Source organism: Cricetulus griseus, chromosome X (genome assembly GCF_003668045.3).
Source record: "Cricetulus griseus strain 17A/GY chromosome X, alternate assembly CriGri-PICRH-1.0, whole genome shotgun sequence".
Lineage (NCBI taxonomy): Eukaryota > Metazoa > Chordata > Mammalia > Rodentia > Cricetidae > Cricetulus > Cricetulus griseus.
The window spans coordinates 6,715,801-6,733,170 of record NC_048604.1 but is presented as its reverse complement, the minus strand read 5'-3'; the positions used below and the strand labels follow the sequence as shown (position 1 = coordinate 6,733,170).

At 34.9% G+C, this 17,370-nt stretch overlaps 1 protein-coding gene across 9 annotated transcripts in view; it reads left to right on the top strand.

Moving 5' to 3' along the window:
- Positions 1–16,830, top strand: part of Fmr1 (FMRP translational regulator 1) — a 41,275-nt gene extending 24,445 nt beyond the window's left edge. Inside the window, exons 10-17 of one of the 9 annotated variants that reach the window (XM_027433400.2) lie at positions 1,668–1,777; positions 3,825–3,959; positions 4,443–4,505; positions 6,732–6,818; positions 9,287–9,482; positions 10,979–11,125; positions 12,030–12,112; positions 14,461–16,830. In XM_027433400.2, the coding sequence (XP_027289201.1) occupies positions 1,668–1,777; positions 3,825–3,959; positions 4,443–4,505; positions 6,732–6,818; positions 9,287–9,482; positions 10,979–11,125; positions 12,030–12,112; positions 14,461–14,571 (932 nt within the window). In that variant the 3' untranslated portion in view covers positions 14,572–16,830. The other 8 variants (XM_027433402.2, XM_027433399.2, XM_027433403.2 and 5 more) reach the window with 8 other exon arrangements.
- The last annotated feature ends 540 nt before the right edge of the window (positions 16,831–17,370 follow it).

Sequence of the window (17,370 nt, the reverse complement as noted above, 5' to 3'; positions counted from 1 at the left end):
GCTTGTTCAGAAAGCATTTTTTCGTAAGGTTTGCTAGGTAGGAGTTCAGGAAGATGTTGTTTGTAGTCAATATTGCATGAGTTTTCTAGAGTTTCACCTACTGATTTATTATGTTTTTCTCAAGCCCTCTTCAACATGTATACCAATTTATCTTTTTTAAAAATTTGCTTGTTCTTTATGTACTTTTACAATGAGTTTGTTTAGTCACCAGTATTATAGGGTAATCAAGATATTTTCTTAATAGAAACATGCTAAAATTCCAGTTTTCTTTATGCTAATTTACACCTTGATTAAAGTCAACATTCATAAATACATGATGATACAGGAAAAACAAACTGGAAAGACTCCAGGTAGGTTTTCTGTATATACTTGGGATTCGTTTGAAGAAGAGCAAAGCATTAAAAATTAATAATACATTTTAAATTAGGCATCATGGTTTAGTAGCATGAGTTCTGTTCTCTAACCACTGACCAGACAAAAGAACTCCTGGTAGAGGAGTAAGGAAGCCATATTCAGGAAGAACGTCAAAACTCTAGCTCTGATTACAAGCTCCATGAACCCTTCTGCAAGAAGATTCTTTGATAGATTCTTATTTACAAATTAAGCACTAATAATTCTAGAAACCTATATATATATATATATATAGTTGGAAGCAATTTTTGACTTCCCAAACTTTTCACCAAGTTTGCCTCAGATTAGATGGTAGAACAAGCATATAATAGCATTTCCCTCATAGTTTGTGTAAGTGCTTTCCATTTCATGGCTGAGCCCTTGGAATCTGGTATATATAGGTTTCTAGAATTATTATATATATATATATATATATATATATATATATATATATAGGTTTCTAGAATTATTAGTGCTTAATTTGTAAATTCATACTTTGCACTGATGTATGATGGTGGCTGTGAAAGCAATCTTGGCCCAGTTTTGTATATAATTGAATTTTACAAAATGAGGCAAACAATCAAGTGCTACTTATTACTAGTAGTTGATTATTCTGATTTTCTACAGTTATTACTGAAGAGTACTTCTTTTTCATCAGAATTTTGCGTTATCTGAAAGTGTGCTTTACTTAGGAATATGCTGCTCTGAATTGTGATGCATGCATAGAAATAATATTGTTAGTAACATTGACCTGAAGAATTTTTGTTCCTTTTAGATATTTATATAACTTCCTAAGCTCCTTTGAAACTTAAGAACATCCTTTACAGATGTGCCATACACAATTCTATGTATAAATGAGGAAGTGTGAAACAGAGCTAGATAAGAATTGACGTTGTCAAATGAGCAAATACATTTATTATCTTTTCCTTAGTCTCCTTTGTAGAGCTTTATAGGATGGTAAATGCCATAGTACCAGCCAGCAAGTTTAAAGTATATGCTCTTATGTGAAAGAAGAGGTTCTCTTTGAATTACCTTTAAAATAACCAACCAATTCACAAGAATTAATCAACTGTAGTACCTGACCAAAGGAGTTTAAATAATGACCTAATCAAAGAGACTAATTTATAATTAAACTGTCTTCTTAAACAGCTTCTATTTTGAATTTTCTAATCCAGTATATATATATATATGAATCTGTAAGATAGTTTATAGTGGAGTGTCGTATAGGATTTGGGTGATGTCTTCTTAAAGCCAAACATGAATTATTTATTTCTTAGGCAAAGTAATAGGAAAAAATGGAAAACTGATTCAAGAGATCGTGGACAAATCAGGAGTTGTGAGAGTGAGGATTGAGGCTGAAAACGAGAAAAATGTCCCACAAGAAGAGGTATGTAACAGTGCTTATGTTTCTGCTTTGTCTCAAAAGAGTGCATTTTCTATTGTTTTATTTGACTTACTAATATAGAAGCCCCTGTGTACTATATCCATATAATATTGTTTTCCTTTTTGTAATGTTGAGAATCAAACCCAGAGCTTTGGGCCTACTGGGCATGTGCTCTAAAACTGAGCATGAATATAAATGTTCTGATTATCAGACATGCTTGATACTATGGACAATAGACTTCCCTGTTTTGGCTTAGTTTGGTTTGGTTTGTGGTTTTTCAGGACAGAATTTCTCTGTGTAGCCCTGGCTGTCCTGGAACTTGCTCTGTAGACCAGGCTGGTCCCAAAGTCACAGAGACCCACTTGCCTCTACCTCACGAATACTGGGAATAAAGGTGTGCAGCACCACCACCCAGTGACAATGTTTTCTAATGCTGGATTTTAGATTAGTTATTTTTAACCTTTATCTTATTTTGTGATCTTATAATGGGTAGTCAATGATTTTGCTATTATAAAACACATATCACTACATCAGCAATTAATGACAAGTACTGTGTATAGAAAAACTTTTAATCCAGGTGTTGGTGACTAATGCTTTTAATCCCAGCACTCGAGAGGCAGAGGTAGGCAGATCTCAGTGAGTTTGAGACCAGCCTGATGTACAGAGTCAGTTCTAGGACAGCCTCCAAAATATACAGAGAAACCCTGTCTCAGAATGAAGAAAGGGAGGAAGGGAGGGAGGGAGGGAGGGAGAGAGGAAGGAAGGAAGGAAGGAAGGAAGGAAGGAAGGAAGGAAGGAAGCCTTTGTAAATGTTTTTAAGTGTTGTGTAATAAGTGTGTTCATTCTGTGTGTGCCTTTTCTGCACATACAATCACTTTCCCCAAAATCCTCATATATGACTTTTACAACCCTCATTCTTAATATCTACTTTGGATATATGCTTATTGGTAGTAAACTTTGAAGTATTTGTGTGGAGTGTGGGAAGAGAAAACATGACCCTTTTTGCAGTTGTACTCTGAAGATACTATCCTCTTTACCTTAAATTTAAAAAGTGCAGTCTTTTATCTTCTGTCTAAAACTACTCTTACTTTCCTGCCAATTCACTGTCTGTTTTAGCTATGTTGCTTCAGTTAAACATCTTAAACACGTTTTACAAAAATGAATGTCTATATCTCAAAGAAAAATAAAAATAATTGATGTAAAAGGTACTCCTCCAGAGGGACTATTGATAATTAGTGGTCATTGTGAAAGAGCCTGTCCTTTTTTTCAGTGCTGTAGCCACAGATGAGTTGTCCTTTCCATCAAATAACCTCCTTACTGTACTCAGGCAGGTAGCTCTTACTAAACTCAGTGCACCAACACACAAAAAGAAAGCAATGTCAGGAGGTGACTTCTTGAAAACACAGTTTCTATCGGTGCAGAAGTGGAATGCAAAATAGGAGTATGGGTAACAATGACTTAAATGCATATCAATGCATGAAATAGTCAAACAATAAAAATTCAAAAATCCTCAGCAAAGATACTATCCACACACAGGATCATAATTTTCACTTTAACTAGCCCTCTTTTGCAAATGATAATTTTAATTGAAGTTAAATCCATTTGGTGTTTTTAAAGATTTTTTCTATAGATTAAAGTGTATATATGTGTCAGAAAGAGAGAGAACACAAGAGAGAATGGATCCCCTCAACTGGAGGTGCAGGCAGCTGTGAGCTGTCTGATACGGGTGCTAGAAACCAAATGTACATCCTCCTAATTTCTAACCCATTTCCCCTAACCCCTGATTTGTTTTTTAATTACATAATTTTTACCCCTTGTAATTTTATATGTCAAAACACTTTAATAGTAATCAGTATTCTTAAACATCATCCTTAACAGGAAAAGGTGAACGTTAAACATTTGTTTGTTCCTAATACATTGAATTTTAAGATATCTTTATAAATATTTAAGTGACTGTGCTTAACAAATAGAAGTCATTGACACAATAATGGAACTAAATAATCTTAAAATTGGTACTTTTTATCTTTTGTGTTTTATGTTTTTTATCAAGGAAATTATGCCACCAAATTCCCTACCTTCCAATAATTCAAGGGTTGGACCTAATTCCTCTGAAGAAAAGAAACATTTAGATACAAAGGAAAACAGCACCCATTTTTCTCAACCTAACAGTACAAAAGTCCAGAGGGTAAGAATTAATTTGTCACCTCTAACCACATTAAAAGTAATATCTTTGGCTCAGATGCCACATTTGGTATTTGAGCTATTTTCTCTGGTTAGATTTGTAGGCTACTCATATTCTATGGTTTCACATATGATGGATACCATATGAGATTACAAACCAAAGTAATGCATATTTTTTTTTATTTATTCACAGTGACAAATCTTAAGCTGTAAACCTAATGGGGTCACTTTTTTCTGTTGAGGGTGGACTTTTTTTTTTCCATGCTATAACTCCTTAAATTTTGCAGGTGTTATAAGTCAAAGTATACCTTCTATTAGATATGCTAGTTACTTCTTGAAGCCATATTTTAGAAACTGGTCTTCACTATTTGAACTAACCTATTGAAAAATGCGTTTAGAAGTCCTGCAGTGAGAGTCCTGCGTTCAGGCTTCTGTGTATCGTTCATTGTAGTTAATCACATCACTTGCATTCCTTATACTACTTTAGGTGTTAGTGCTTTCATCAGTTGTAGCAGGGGAATCCCAGAAACCTGAACCCAAGGCTTGGCAGGTAGGAAACCATTCCTTGAAAAATACATTTTAAGTTGATATTTTAATGTTTATTCCCCTCGTTACGAAAGACTACAAATGACCCTCATGGTTGAGGGCTGGTGGAGAAGTGTTCATGGGTATTTGGATCCACAGCCCTGGTCTAAATCTCAAACAACGTAATTTCACTTACAAGGTCTTCCCTTACATGTCCAGTGTCGTTTCCTACCAGTTTTCCCCTGTGTCTTCTAGGGAAGTTTGAGCCTTGGAATTCTCTGAAAATAAAGTTTCATAATCTTTGCTGCTTCTAGATGTGTCCACTAGAAACCCAAGTGTGGGTTTATTCTACCCGAACTGTTCTTTCTCCTGTATTTGCCATATCACTTTGAACCTATTGTGTGTGAAGCTTTCCTTGTCTACCTACCAGAGGTCTCCTACCTGCTCTATGCTCCTGTGTGCTCAACCAGAGTATAATGGTATTAGATGTTTTTTTGTTGGTTTCCCCAACGACCTTGTAAGCTCCTTGAGATCAGGGTCCCTTGCCTGACCTTAATTGCTTATAATTAGGATGGTATGACTTAGAAGAGACTAAAAGCAAAAATGCCATTTTATATAGAGAATGATAACTACAAGTGGATCAGAAACTCCTTTCTGCTGTGCATCCTGCTTCTCATCTTAGAACAGAGAACCACTTTGTCCTAGTATAGGTATTCTATTTCTTTCCATTTATTCAGCTCTTCTGATGAAGCACATAAGAGTTGTCCCTGGGTAATCTCAACAGTTTGTACCATGTTGTAAGAGAGAATAGTTTTCAATGATGTTTTTCAAATTCACCCTAATTAAGTCTGCAACACAAAATTTGAAGCCTATTTTGGTGATTACTTGGAAAGCATGTAGTATTCCATCACATGATATTTGGCACTTGTAAATAATACAGTTAATGCCTTTGTGACTGTGCTAGTGAGAAAAGGACTAAAGCAGTTTTTGGTGGGGGTGGGGGACAATTTTTATAGATGGTAGTACAGAAAAGAAAGCCCTTACAGGTTTTCAACAGCACTTGGTAGTTGAGATAGTCATTGCTTCTAGGAGGCAATGCCTTGCCTCCTAGTTAATAATTAGCCTAAAAGCAGTATTTTCTGATGGTTCAGGTTTATTCTTCATCAACAGTAACATTCATGTAAAAAGATAAAGAAAATTTTGTGTCCTTAACTTCCTGTCTTGAAACTATTGTACACCGAATGCAAGCAGGCAAAAATATCCCAACAATACCTACATGTACCAAGAGAATGTTCTTTAGAAAAGAGTAACACTTTGCTCACGGGACAGCTTCTTGACCTCCTATACCTTTTAGCTTTGCCAAACACTTATAACTGTAATGCTTTTAATTAGCCATATGTGAATACAAATAACCATGTATATTTGTTTAGTAGCAAAATAATCGAACTGTTCTTAACTTAGAATGTGCCTTAATTGTTCCCTCTTTGTACACCAGTAGCTAGTCTTCCCTACTAGTTATGATATGGAATGTTTTATTTCTTCTTTTATACTGATACTAAGTACAAATATTTAGATTGTACCTTTAAAATTATCCCTATTTTAAAGTAGTATTCATAGAAGATCAAAGTTTTTCTCATAATTAAACTTTGTAGGATTTTCATAATATATTTTTTGAAATTTATATGGACTTGTTAAACATTATGGCTAAGATTCTGCCTTCATTTTTGTTGTTCTTGTACAGATTACTTGTACAGATTAATTTTTGTTCATGATTTGAATTCTATTGATTTGGTTAGCAAAATTGAGTTTGTTTTTTACATTTGTATCCCTGCTATCTGATTTCAAACTGAATTTGATTTAGATATAACTTATAAATGAATTAAAGCATAAGTATTCATCTAATTTACACTACACGTCTCACAGTAAAGCTTGTATAATTTTTAGTTATATATTTGTTATTTTGCCAACATTAAATGGCAGTCTTTTAAAACAATCTGGTATTTAAGGAATCATTATATTGATCTGTCCTTATTTAGATGTGAAACTTGGTTTTACAAATGATTTATATTTTAAACAGATGTTTGTGTGCTTGTTGCTTGCCAGACCTTATGCTAGGGATTTAGTCATTGGATATGTGTGTGTGTGTGTGTGTGTGTTTTGTTTTGCTTGTTTGTTTTGTTTGTTTGTTTGTTTGTTTTTCAGATTAATAATCACTAGTTCTTTAGGTTTACTACTACAATTTCTTTTTCAGGGAATGGTACCGTTTGTTTTTGTGGGAACAAAAGACAGCATCACTAATGCCACTGTTCTTTTGGATTATCATCTGAACTATTTAAAGGTGAGAACAGGATGACTTTTAACTTCCAATCCTCTTGTGCTAAATTATTAAAAGCTGTAAATATTTCCAAAACTATGATCTTTCTAAGCTGTGTATACCAATGTATGACTTGTAAAAATAATAAATACATTATTTTAGTTCATTTCTCAATTTTTTTCCGTAAATTTTTTCATTGTAAATCTTAGGGCTAATATCCCAGTTCTCAATACATTCCTATATTTATATAGTTACTCTTCTGTTAAACCCTTAAAGCTCAATTAGGTGTATATATGTGTATATACATATATGTGTGTGTGTGTATATATATATATATTTATATGTGTGTATGTACATATATATATGTATATATATATATATTACATATATATATATATATATATCCTCTTAATATAGTTGAACCTTCTAGCTTTTGTGAATGTTTTCCAATCTAAAGTTTGTGTTTATAGAACTTGCCTTTGTTGTCCCTTTTATGTCATTTATTAAGGAAATCCTAGTATTTCATGAAGTCCTCTATGTAAATGTTTACTCTTCATAGTCTTCTCTATATTATATTAATCAAAATACAAACTACTTATGTATTCTTGTATATACTCATTTTACTGTTGTTACTGTTATGCCTCCTTTAGCTTGCAAGCTGGGAAGTAGGAACCCGGAGGCTATTAGTGGAAAGAGCACGGGATTGGCAGTATAGCTGCGAACTAGCTATGTGACTTTAAGCAAGTCACTACCTTCCACTAAATGCTTTTTCAAATTCCCTTTGGCACAAATGTCATAAAATTTAAAAAGAAATGAAATCTTAACTGTTTTCATTTTTACAATGTCTTATTTCTGAAAAAATTCATATACCAGAATTATTATATCGGTCTTTTGAAAAAGTCTAAAAAATAATCTAAGTTCTATTTTATTTATGATACTATCTTAAGATGTGTTTGCTGACTTAAAAGAATAAAATGTGAATGAGTCTGCTAGCAAGTAAGTGAAAGGAAAAAAGGTGCAGTACCTGGTCATTTTGGTCATTATTAATGGTGGTCAGTTAATAAGTAAAAGTGGGAAGGTTTCATCCAGCAAGGTTTGCATGGGTAGGATGCCACTTTGATTTGCTTACTTATTTTTTGTTGGACAGTGTGTTTTATGTGCAATATGCCGTATGTGTTTTCCTTTATAATTTTAGCTAAAATAATTATTATGACCTAGATAGAAAGGGCTGCATTATATCATGTCCCTTGTTTTTTCAATTAATGCTTTCTTGTCTGATTATTGGCAGCTGTCCTGTTGCCATTCTTTCCATCTTCAAATCTCTTTTGGTTGGGTCTGGCATCTCACCAAAACTGACTGCTTTGCTAAAGTACAATAACCCTAGAATCCATTCTGTTATGCAGTATCTACATAACATATTCCATGAGTTAGAAATATACTTTTAGAGGAAGCCACTCACTCAGCTATAGTCTTTCCTTTTTTCTACCCAGTTTATTAAAGATTCTGGTTAGAGAAAAAGTAAAAATCACTGTGAATTCTCTCTCAGTCTGACCTTTTCTTTCCCAGATGTCAGAAACAAGATTTTAACAACTTAGTTTTTATGACCTCTTTGTGACTGATATGCTGAATATTTGCTGTAGTTAGCGATCTTATTACCTGTAGCTAATAAGTGAGATGCTCCTGGGTATATTACAAAGGCAAGGGGTAAAATGAAGTTTTCATCTGGAATTGACAGAACCCAAGTTATTGCACACACTGTGTATAAGGGTCTGTCAGTGCATTTTGGAGTTGATATATTTTATTCAACTCAATTTATATTGTTTGTTATATTTGTTTAAGCAGAGTTTTAGGATTTTATGAGAGCTAGGTGTTTTGCTGTGAGACCTAGTTTTTTTCACCTTCATGTAAAGGAATATTAGCATTTTCAGTTCATTCAAAATAAGTGGTCCTTAATTGTATAACTATTTCCAAAAATAATACATGTTCTTTAAAATATACCCCAAGCATAATCCATTGTAAATTAAAATATTAACTGAAAAAATAATTTCATTGAGCTCACTTATAATGTGATTTTTAAAGGTTTGTTGATTAAACCTTAAATGTATGTCATTTATCTGTATTTTCATACTTCTTAGTATTGGTTTTAGTCAATCTTACATCAAAAAGTCCCAAAACTAACATATCTCTGCTTTATCCATAGCCTAATTGAGTAGTAGTGCTAAATCACACAATCTTAACTTTATTCAGCATAATTTTAAAACTTTGTGTTTTTGTTATATCTCTAAGTCTTGCCATCAGTAAATGTATCAATAGTAATCTTTCTTTTTAAGACCATTCAATTTCCTGATAATTCTGTGTTAACAGTGTTTACTATAAATTTAGAATTGAAATTGAAATATTTCCAGTATACTTTTTATCTGATAAAAAGGAGAAAGGTATTACTAAGTAAAATGTCAAATTATTTTTACTGTTATCTTGTATATTTTAAATAGGAAGTAGACCAGTTGCGTTTGGAGAGATTACAAATTGATGAGCAGTTGCGACAAATTGGAGCTAGTTCTAGACCACCACCAAACCGTACAGATAAGGAAAAAGGCTATGTGACTGATGATGGTCAAGGAATGGGTCGAGGTAGTAGACCTTACAGAAATAGGGGGCACGGCAGACGCGGTCCTGGATATACTTCAGGTACAAACTAAGCATTTTCCTCAGTAACTGTATCTGTTCCTAGACTTAATAGCTGCTAATCTCTACTATTCATTAGAACTCCATAGTAACAGTTTCTCACTACATTGTTTCCAACTCACAGTGGGTCAAATTGTTTCAAGAGACATGTAGAGTAAAAGCCTGCTAATGACACACATAGTTCACAGGGCAGTTGTGAGTTCTGTCCGTATTCTGAATGGGAATAAATCTGCTTAAGCCCTTGTGTGTTGATGACCTAAGACCTCTCCTGATTTTATTACTGTATAGCCAAAACTTTTTTCATTTGTGTACTGTGGCTCATTTTTTGTCAGGCATGTGCTGGTCATACTTGCTGGATGGACTGTGTAAATCAGGGGTCTGCATCCTGTGACTCATAAGGTGATTTTGAGTGGCATGGCCAAAGTCAGCCCTAGGCACAGTCAAGAAGTAGGCAAAGTATCTCTTTGCCTTCTATCCGTGCTTCTTTCTTTTCTCCCAGTTACTTTCGGTGAACCCAGCGCCCACCTACGAGTTCCTACTGTCTTTCTTGCTCAACTGTGTATCTACTATGTAACTTGCTAATGATGATATAAGGTATAATCCATCTCACAAATATTTGCATTTCAAAAGGGAACTCTTTAAGATGGAAAAGCCTTCAAGATCCACAGGAGTGACGCTATAATGGTGAAGCTATAATTGGTCATTAGCTCCAACAGAGGAAGAGAGAGAGGTAGTAGAGTTGATATCCAGAGTGGGGAGAGACACCTCCTCATAAGGCCAACCCTGAGCCTAACCCGCAACCCTCCTCCCAACAATTTGTTCTTTGGGCCAATGAATGTCCACCTCACTGTGGAGCTCTTTCCCCCCACTCCCACCCTCTATGTCATTAACCCCGCAGACATAATGCATTGTTTTAGAGTGATCCTTTGTTCAGTCAGTCTACCACTGGGAGTGGGAGGGAGGATTGTGGGCCATGCATCAGGAATGCATATCCCTTTCATTGGGGATAATCCCACAAGACATCCTTCCATGAGACACAAATACCATGGTGGCCTTTATTGGCTCATTTTAGAGTTGGCCAAAATATGCACATTCTTCTTTCCCGTGCCTGATATTAAAAGCTCTCATAGAAATTTTGATTATCAAATTATTGCTTTGTTATAGACAATTCTCCCTCCATGATCACAGCTATTTAAAGACATGGCACATTCAGGTCTGAACTTAGGTAGCTAACAATACACCTTTTCTTTAAAAGAAATTAAAACCAAAATTACTTGAGTTATGGGAAGCCTTTCATTTTGAATTTAAAATTGCTTGGTTTTAAACATAGGAAATGAATATATTCTCTGGTAGGCTTCTAAATTGGGAAGAATATTGAGTCACCCCTGAAACATCATCTCTGGAAGCTTCTGTTAACCTTTTTAAAAGTCAGACAATGGTATATAACTTTTAACTCTTGATAGGAACTAATTCTGAAGCATCAAATGCTTCTGAAACAGAATCTGACCACAGAGATGAACTCAGTGATTGGTCATTAGCTCCAACAGAGGAAGAGAGGGAGAGCTTCCTGCGCAGAGGAGACGGACGGCGGCGTGGAGGGGGAGGAAGAGGACAAGGAGGAAGAGGAAGAGGAGGAGGCTTCAAAGGTATAGTGGTTTACATAACTGAGGAGTAAAAGTTAAGGGCCACTGAGATGGCTCAGTAGATAAAGGGACTTGGCTGCCAAGCCTGAAACCATAGTTCAATCCCCAGGATCCACATGATGAAGGAGTGAAGTGTCTCTTGTTATTTTATCCGCTGTCTTCTACATGTAAGCTGTCGTATATGTATCCCAACACATACATACCCCAAAATAAATTAATAAAAATGTACTATGTTTTAAAGAAAAATAAAGATTAAAGGTAAACTCTTAACTATTTGAAGCTGAGTAAAAAATCTTGGCAATATAATCCACCTGTCTGGGAGCCCATTCCCTGTGGAGGGATACTGTCGAAGTCCAGATACAGGAATTGAGGGCCTGGGCCCTGGCCCAAATGATATGATGTACTTTGATGGTCCCCGTGGACGACCTCATTATCCCTGGGGAGGGGGGTAAGGGGTTGGTGGGGGATCTTGGGAAGATGGGAGGGTGAGGGAATGGGGGGGATGAATATGTAAATAAGAGTGCTTGTAAAATAAAAAAATAATCTACCTATCTTGTGCTTATCATCATAGCAAATGATTATTTTTTCATTTGTGTAGTGGCCGAATAAATACCTTCCTTATTTGTGGAAACTATGAATAAATAATGAAGACTAATTCATACTATTTATTGGGTTTCTACCCAGCAAGTGATTGTTAATCCAGATTGACCTGTTGATTCATAGTACCTTCAGAATATTTTGTTTCTTACTAGGAGAATGGATTATTAACCATGGTATACTTGGAATTGGTAGACTCTTTATTGTATTTTAGTTTCTATTGTTGATCTAAATGGGGAATCTGAAAATGCAGAATTTTGAGCAAGTGTTTGAGTCACTAACTGTTGACACTCTAAAAATATTCATACAGGAAACGACGATCATTCCCGAACAGATAATCGTACACGTAATCCAAGGGAGGCTAAAGGAAGAACAGCTGATGGATCCCTTCAGGTAAAATTTAGGTGATTCTTTCCATCTAAGTAGTTTGAATGTGTCCATTTGAGAGTTGAGAGGTTATTTTACTCTATTTTAAACATGTTTGTAGTATATTAAGTATTTTTTCTTCAGCATTACAATTTTAGTCCTTTGTGAGAAACTGTTGGAAGGAGGGTTAAAGGTTAGGTTCAAGGCTGGCCTTATGAGTAGGTGTCTCTCCCCACAGAGTGACACAAATATGAGGATTTCTCCAGAGGATATGTTATCTTAAGTATTTGTGGACCCTGGCGACCACATTATATTTTTCAGACCATGTTGGTGGTTGTCAAAAAAAAAAAAAAAAAAAAAAAAAACAAGAATATTCTGAATGAAATGTTCTAAGTGACCCAAGTCAGGTCCCCTCTCCTTTTAACAGCAGGGATGGCATGTTGACTTCATTTGTCTCATAGTCATGATAAGATAGGGCTTATGGTGCCCTTGTGGGTCAGTTATTCATTTATATTTACAGTCTAGTCTGAGGATCCCTTCTCCAGTAGCTTGGTCAGTGCTTAACCAGTTGTTAAGTAATTTCAAATTTACTCCCTGAACATATCCAGGCACCTCTACTAAGTGTATGTGTGTTTTTATCTCACCTAATCTTACGGTAATCCACTGAGGTAAGAAGTTTTATTTATCTAATTTATAGGCAAGTAAACAAAAGCTGTAGTTCAGTGCCCACAGTCACTTAGCTAACATATGGTGGAGTGATAGTCATTCAGACTTTGGTATCTAATTCTCAGAATTCATGTTCTCTTTGAATTTTTCTGTAATTGTTCAATCTACATTTTTAATGAGTGTTCCTTTCTGATTAGAAACCAATACACATTATTGGCTAATTTTAACTCAAAAATCTTTATAGTACAATCTTTAGAATTCATACCAAATCTAAGGGTGTGTTAACTTAATGGTAGTTTCTGAAGGGCCAGAATAGAAAAGGTTATTAGTGCTCAGTATTCACACTTTAGTTTATGCCCCCTTAGAATGTTATTTTAAATTACATTAATCTTTATACCTTCTACAAATCATTGTTTCCAGATTTCCCCTTGTCATTCTATTCTTCGGCATTCAAGTTATAGAACCATATGACTCTTGTTACTAAAATAAAAGTTCCTAGAAAGTAACCCTGCTATTTTTCTACAATTGACACTAGACTGATACAAAGACCAAAAATTTATGCTACAACATTATTTAGAATTTTCAAATGTCTTTTTATTCAATGTATTTACTTTATGTGTATGAGTATATAGGTGCATCATTGCACCTATCCAATGCACCAAGGCATTGGATCCCTTGGAACTGGAGTTAACAGGTAGTTGTGAGCCTCCATTGGGCACTAGGAACTGAACCCAGATCCTCTGCAAGAACAACAGGGGCTCTTAACTGCTGAGGTGTCTTCCTAGCCCCCAGTATTTAGACTTTGAAGCAGCTACAAAGAAGGTTTCTAAAGGATCAGGTGGAGAATTTTGGTGGAGAAAAGGAGATGAGGTGAAGAAGAGCTTACTTATACTTAGGATAGATGGAAAGGTGGAAACTACAGTTAGCTCTTGAATGGCTTGGTTGAGTTTTCATTCTCGTGAAGCTGTAATAAGACATTGTGTCTCCGTAGTTATCACAGTTGTTACAGAATAAGCTATTTTTGGAAATGCAATGTCATTATGAGTTGTGCTTTGTGTCTCTGTGTGTGTACATATAATATGTTATATACTCTGTATATAGCATATGTATGTTCTATTAGCTAATAATGTGTTATAAATGGACTCACTATTTTATTTTGCTTAGAAGAATGTGAAATAGAATATAGAGTTAGACATTTTTCTTAGATTTGACACAGTGAGGTGACTACCACTGTTTGCCAGCTACAAAACAATACTTTAAAAGCCTAAACCAATAAAGAGCCTACTGTGCTTTAATTTCATGTAAGTTCTATTTTCTTTTCTTTCTTTTTTTAATGTTGCTTTTATTTTTTTATTTAAATTCTTTAAATACTACTCATTGTTCTATTTTCATCTCCATACTGCCTTATATTAAATTGGGTTTCACTTATGTAGCTCCGGCTAGCTAAGAACTCAGAGAACCATCTGCCTCTGTTTCCCCCTTTAACATGTGGAATTCACATTTCAGGCTTACATTTCTTGTCAGGCCATTCAAGTAGGATCTCGTGTGTGTGTGTGTGTGTGTGTGTGTGTGTGTGTGTGTGTGTGTGTGTGTGTGTGTGTGTGTGTGTGTGTGTGTGTGTGTGTGTGTGTGTTTGTAACAACCATAACTTGTTTTAGATCAGAGTTTACTGCAATAATGAAAAGAGTGTCCACACCAAACCATTTCAGAATGCCTCCAGTGAAGGTAACCGGCTGCGCACGGGTAAAGATCGTAACCAGAAGAAGGAAAAGCCAGACAGCATGGATGGGCAGCAACCACTCGTGAATGGAGTACCCTAAACTGCGTAATTCCGAAGTTATATTTCCTCTACCATTTCCGTAATTCTTACTCCATTTTAGAAAACTTTGTTAGGCCAAAGACAAGTAGTAGGCAAGATGGCACAGAGCATGAAATGAACACAGATTCTGCAAAGAATTATTTTGATATTGGCCATAAAATACAATCTTCCAGATTTGCACAAAAAGATCTTGAAATTTGAAGCATACTTTTTAAGTACACTTAACACTTCAGGGCAGGATTTTACTTTTATTTTTTAAAAATACTAAGCAGTGATCTTTATTAACTAGGACCATTTTCCTGCATTGGGCTATAACTCAGCAGTATGTTTCAGTCTTTCTGAGTAAATCACATTTGTGGTAATCATCCTAGATCTCTGTCTTCAGTCTCATATAAAGTCTCCAGGAAGTGCTGTGCCATTTCATGTCCTGTGTCAGTTTATGTTTTGGTCCACTTTTCCAGTATTTTAGTGGACCCTGAAATGTGTGTGATGTGACATTTGTCATTTTCATTAGCAAAAAAAAGTTGTATGATCTGTGCCTTTTTTATATCTTGGCAGGTAGGAATATTATATTTGGATGCAGAGTTCAGGGAAAAGATAAGTTGGAAACACTAAATGTTAAAGATGTAGCAAACCCTGTCAAACATTAGTACTTTATAGACGAATGCATGCTTTCCATATTTTTTTTCTTTACATAAACATCAGCTTAGGCAGTATAAAGAATAGGACTTTTTTGTTTTTGTTTTGTTGCACTGAAGTATGAGAAATAGTGTTATTGGAAGAGATGTGTAATTTTTCTGTATAGACAGGAGAAGAAATAACTATCTTTTCATTTGGGAGAGGCTAAAATAATGTTTTCAGCTACTTGCAAATCTTCCTGGTCGAAAGTTAGTAGGGTATGCCTACTCTTTGGCCTGATGATGAATTTCAACTTAGAGACTTCTTCTTTTGTCCTCCCCAAATTTTGTTTTTCATTCATATTTTGTGTTAAAGCTTATTTTGGGGGAGATATGAAGGTCATTTTCATGAACACATAATAACCCTCAGAAGTTGAGGTACTTTGTCTGAGAAACATTGAAAGCAGGTTAAATTTTTTGTATCTTTGAAATATGAAGTCTAATGTATACGCAGAAATTGAAAAACAGACCTAGGATTGGTTAACAAATAATACTTTTTTTTTTCTTTTTTGATGGGTTGAGTCTTATTTTTGAGTTTCTCTTTTTTTTAATGAATGAAATTTACTGAAGAAAAATATGTGAAGGACCTTCACTCTGAGATGTTATATTTTTCTTAAAAAATAACTCCGAGTAGGGGTACCACTGAATCTGTACAGAGCCGTACAAACCGAAGTTCTGCCTCTGATGTACTTTGTGAATTTGTTTCTTTGAATTTTCATTTTTCATTTACTTTTCCTTGCATACAAATAAGCATATAAAATGGTAACGAACTGCACATGATTTCACAAATATTAAAAGGTCTTTTAAAAAGTATTGCCAAACATCAATGTTGATTTCTAGTTATTTATTCTGGGAATGTATAGTATTTGAAAACAGAAATTGGTACCTTGCACACATCATCTGTAAGCTGTTCGGTTTAAAATACTGTAGATAATTAACCAAGGTAGAATGACCTTGTAATGTAACTGCTCTTGGGCAATATTCTCTGTACATATTAGCGACAACAGATTGGATTTTATGTTGACATTTGTTTGGTTATAGTGCAATATATTTTGTATGCAAGCAGTTTCAATAAAGTTTGATCTTCCTCTGCTAAATTGATGCTGATGCAATCCTTACAATGATTGCTCTTAAATTTTTAAGATAGGAAAGAAATCTATAAGAAGTGTTCTGTTACAAAATGTAACTGTTACCATTGGAAATTCCACGTCATAGGAGGTTAGCCGTTATTTACCAACTTTCAAGAACCTAATCTTTAATAAGGTGAAAAACCAACAAATGGTACACAGTCACAATGTACCATTAAAATATGCACTAAGTCTCTTTTTTACAAAGGCTGAATTCAGCAAGGCGCTAACTTGCTTAAATGTGAATTACTAACTTCTAAAACTGTAATTTGATTCACATGTTTTCAAATGGAGTTGGAGTTGATTCATATTACAATATTTGTGTGCAAAATGTGTATGTTTTTCAGTTTAAAGTCATGTTTTTAAAATCTTATTAAAGTTTCAAAAATCTGAAGATTGTTTATCTTATCTAGATGTAAATTTTTATTAAAAAGTTGCACTTATGAAAAAGCAAAATATTAGTCTGACAGATGTTTGCTCCGGTTTTAAATTTCGACATAAATGGCAAAATATAATGTGTTGGGGCTGGAGGAGATATCAAAGCAAATGATCATTTTACATGTTTTTTGTTTTGTTGTTTTAGGGTGTGTGTGGGAGGGTGTTGTGAATGTGTATGTGTGTATGTTGTGAATGTAGCTATCCACAGAGACCAGAAGAAGGAATCAGATCCCCTGAAACTGGAGTTACAGCTTGCTGTGAGCCACCATATGGGTGCTAGAAACTGAACCCAGGTACTGTACAGAGTAGTAAGTGCTCTTATCTGCTGAGCCATCTCTCTAGCCCTGTTGATCAGTGTGGTGTGGCCTCACAATAACCGAAGCTGGCTTGGAATGGCTCACATCAAACTCATGGCAGTCCTTATGCCTTACCTCCTGAATGTTGGGATTTAAAATGAGTGTGATCCTGGCTTTTGTATTCTTAAAAAAAAAAAAAAAGTGAAAGTCCATGTGCTTTCAACAGAGAGAGAAAGGGGGCAAGATGGGTGGATGGGCAAGA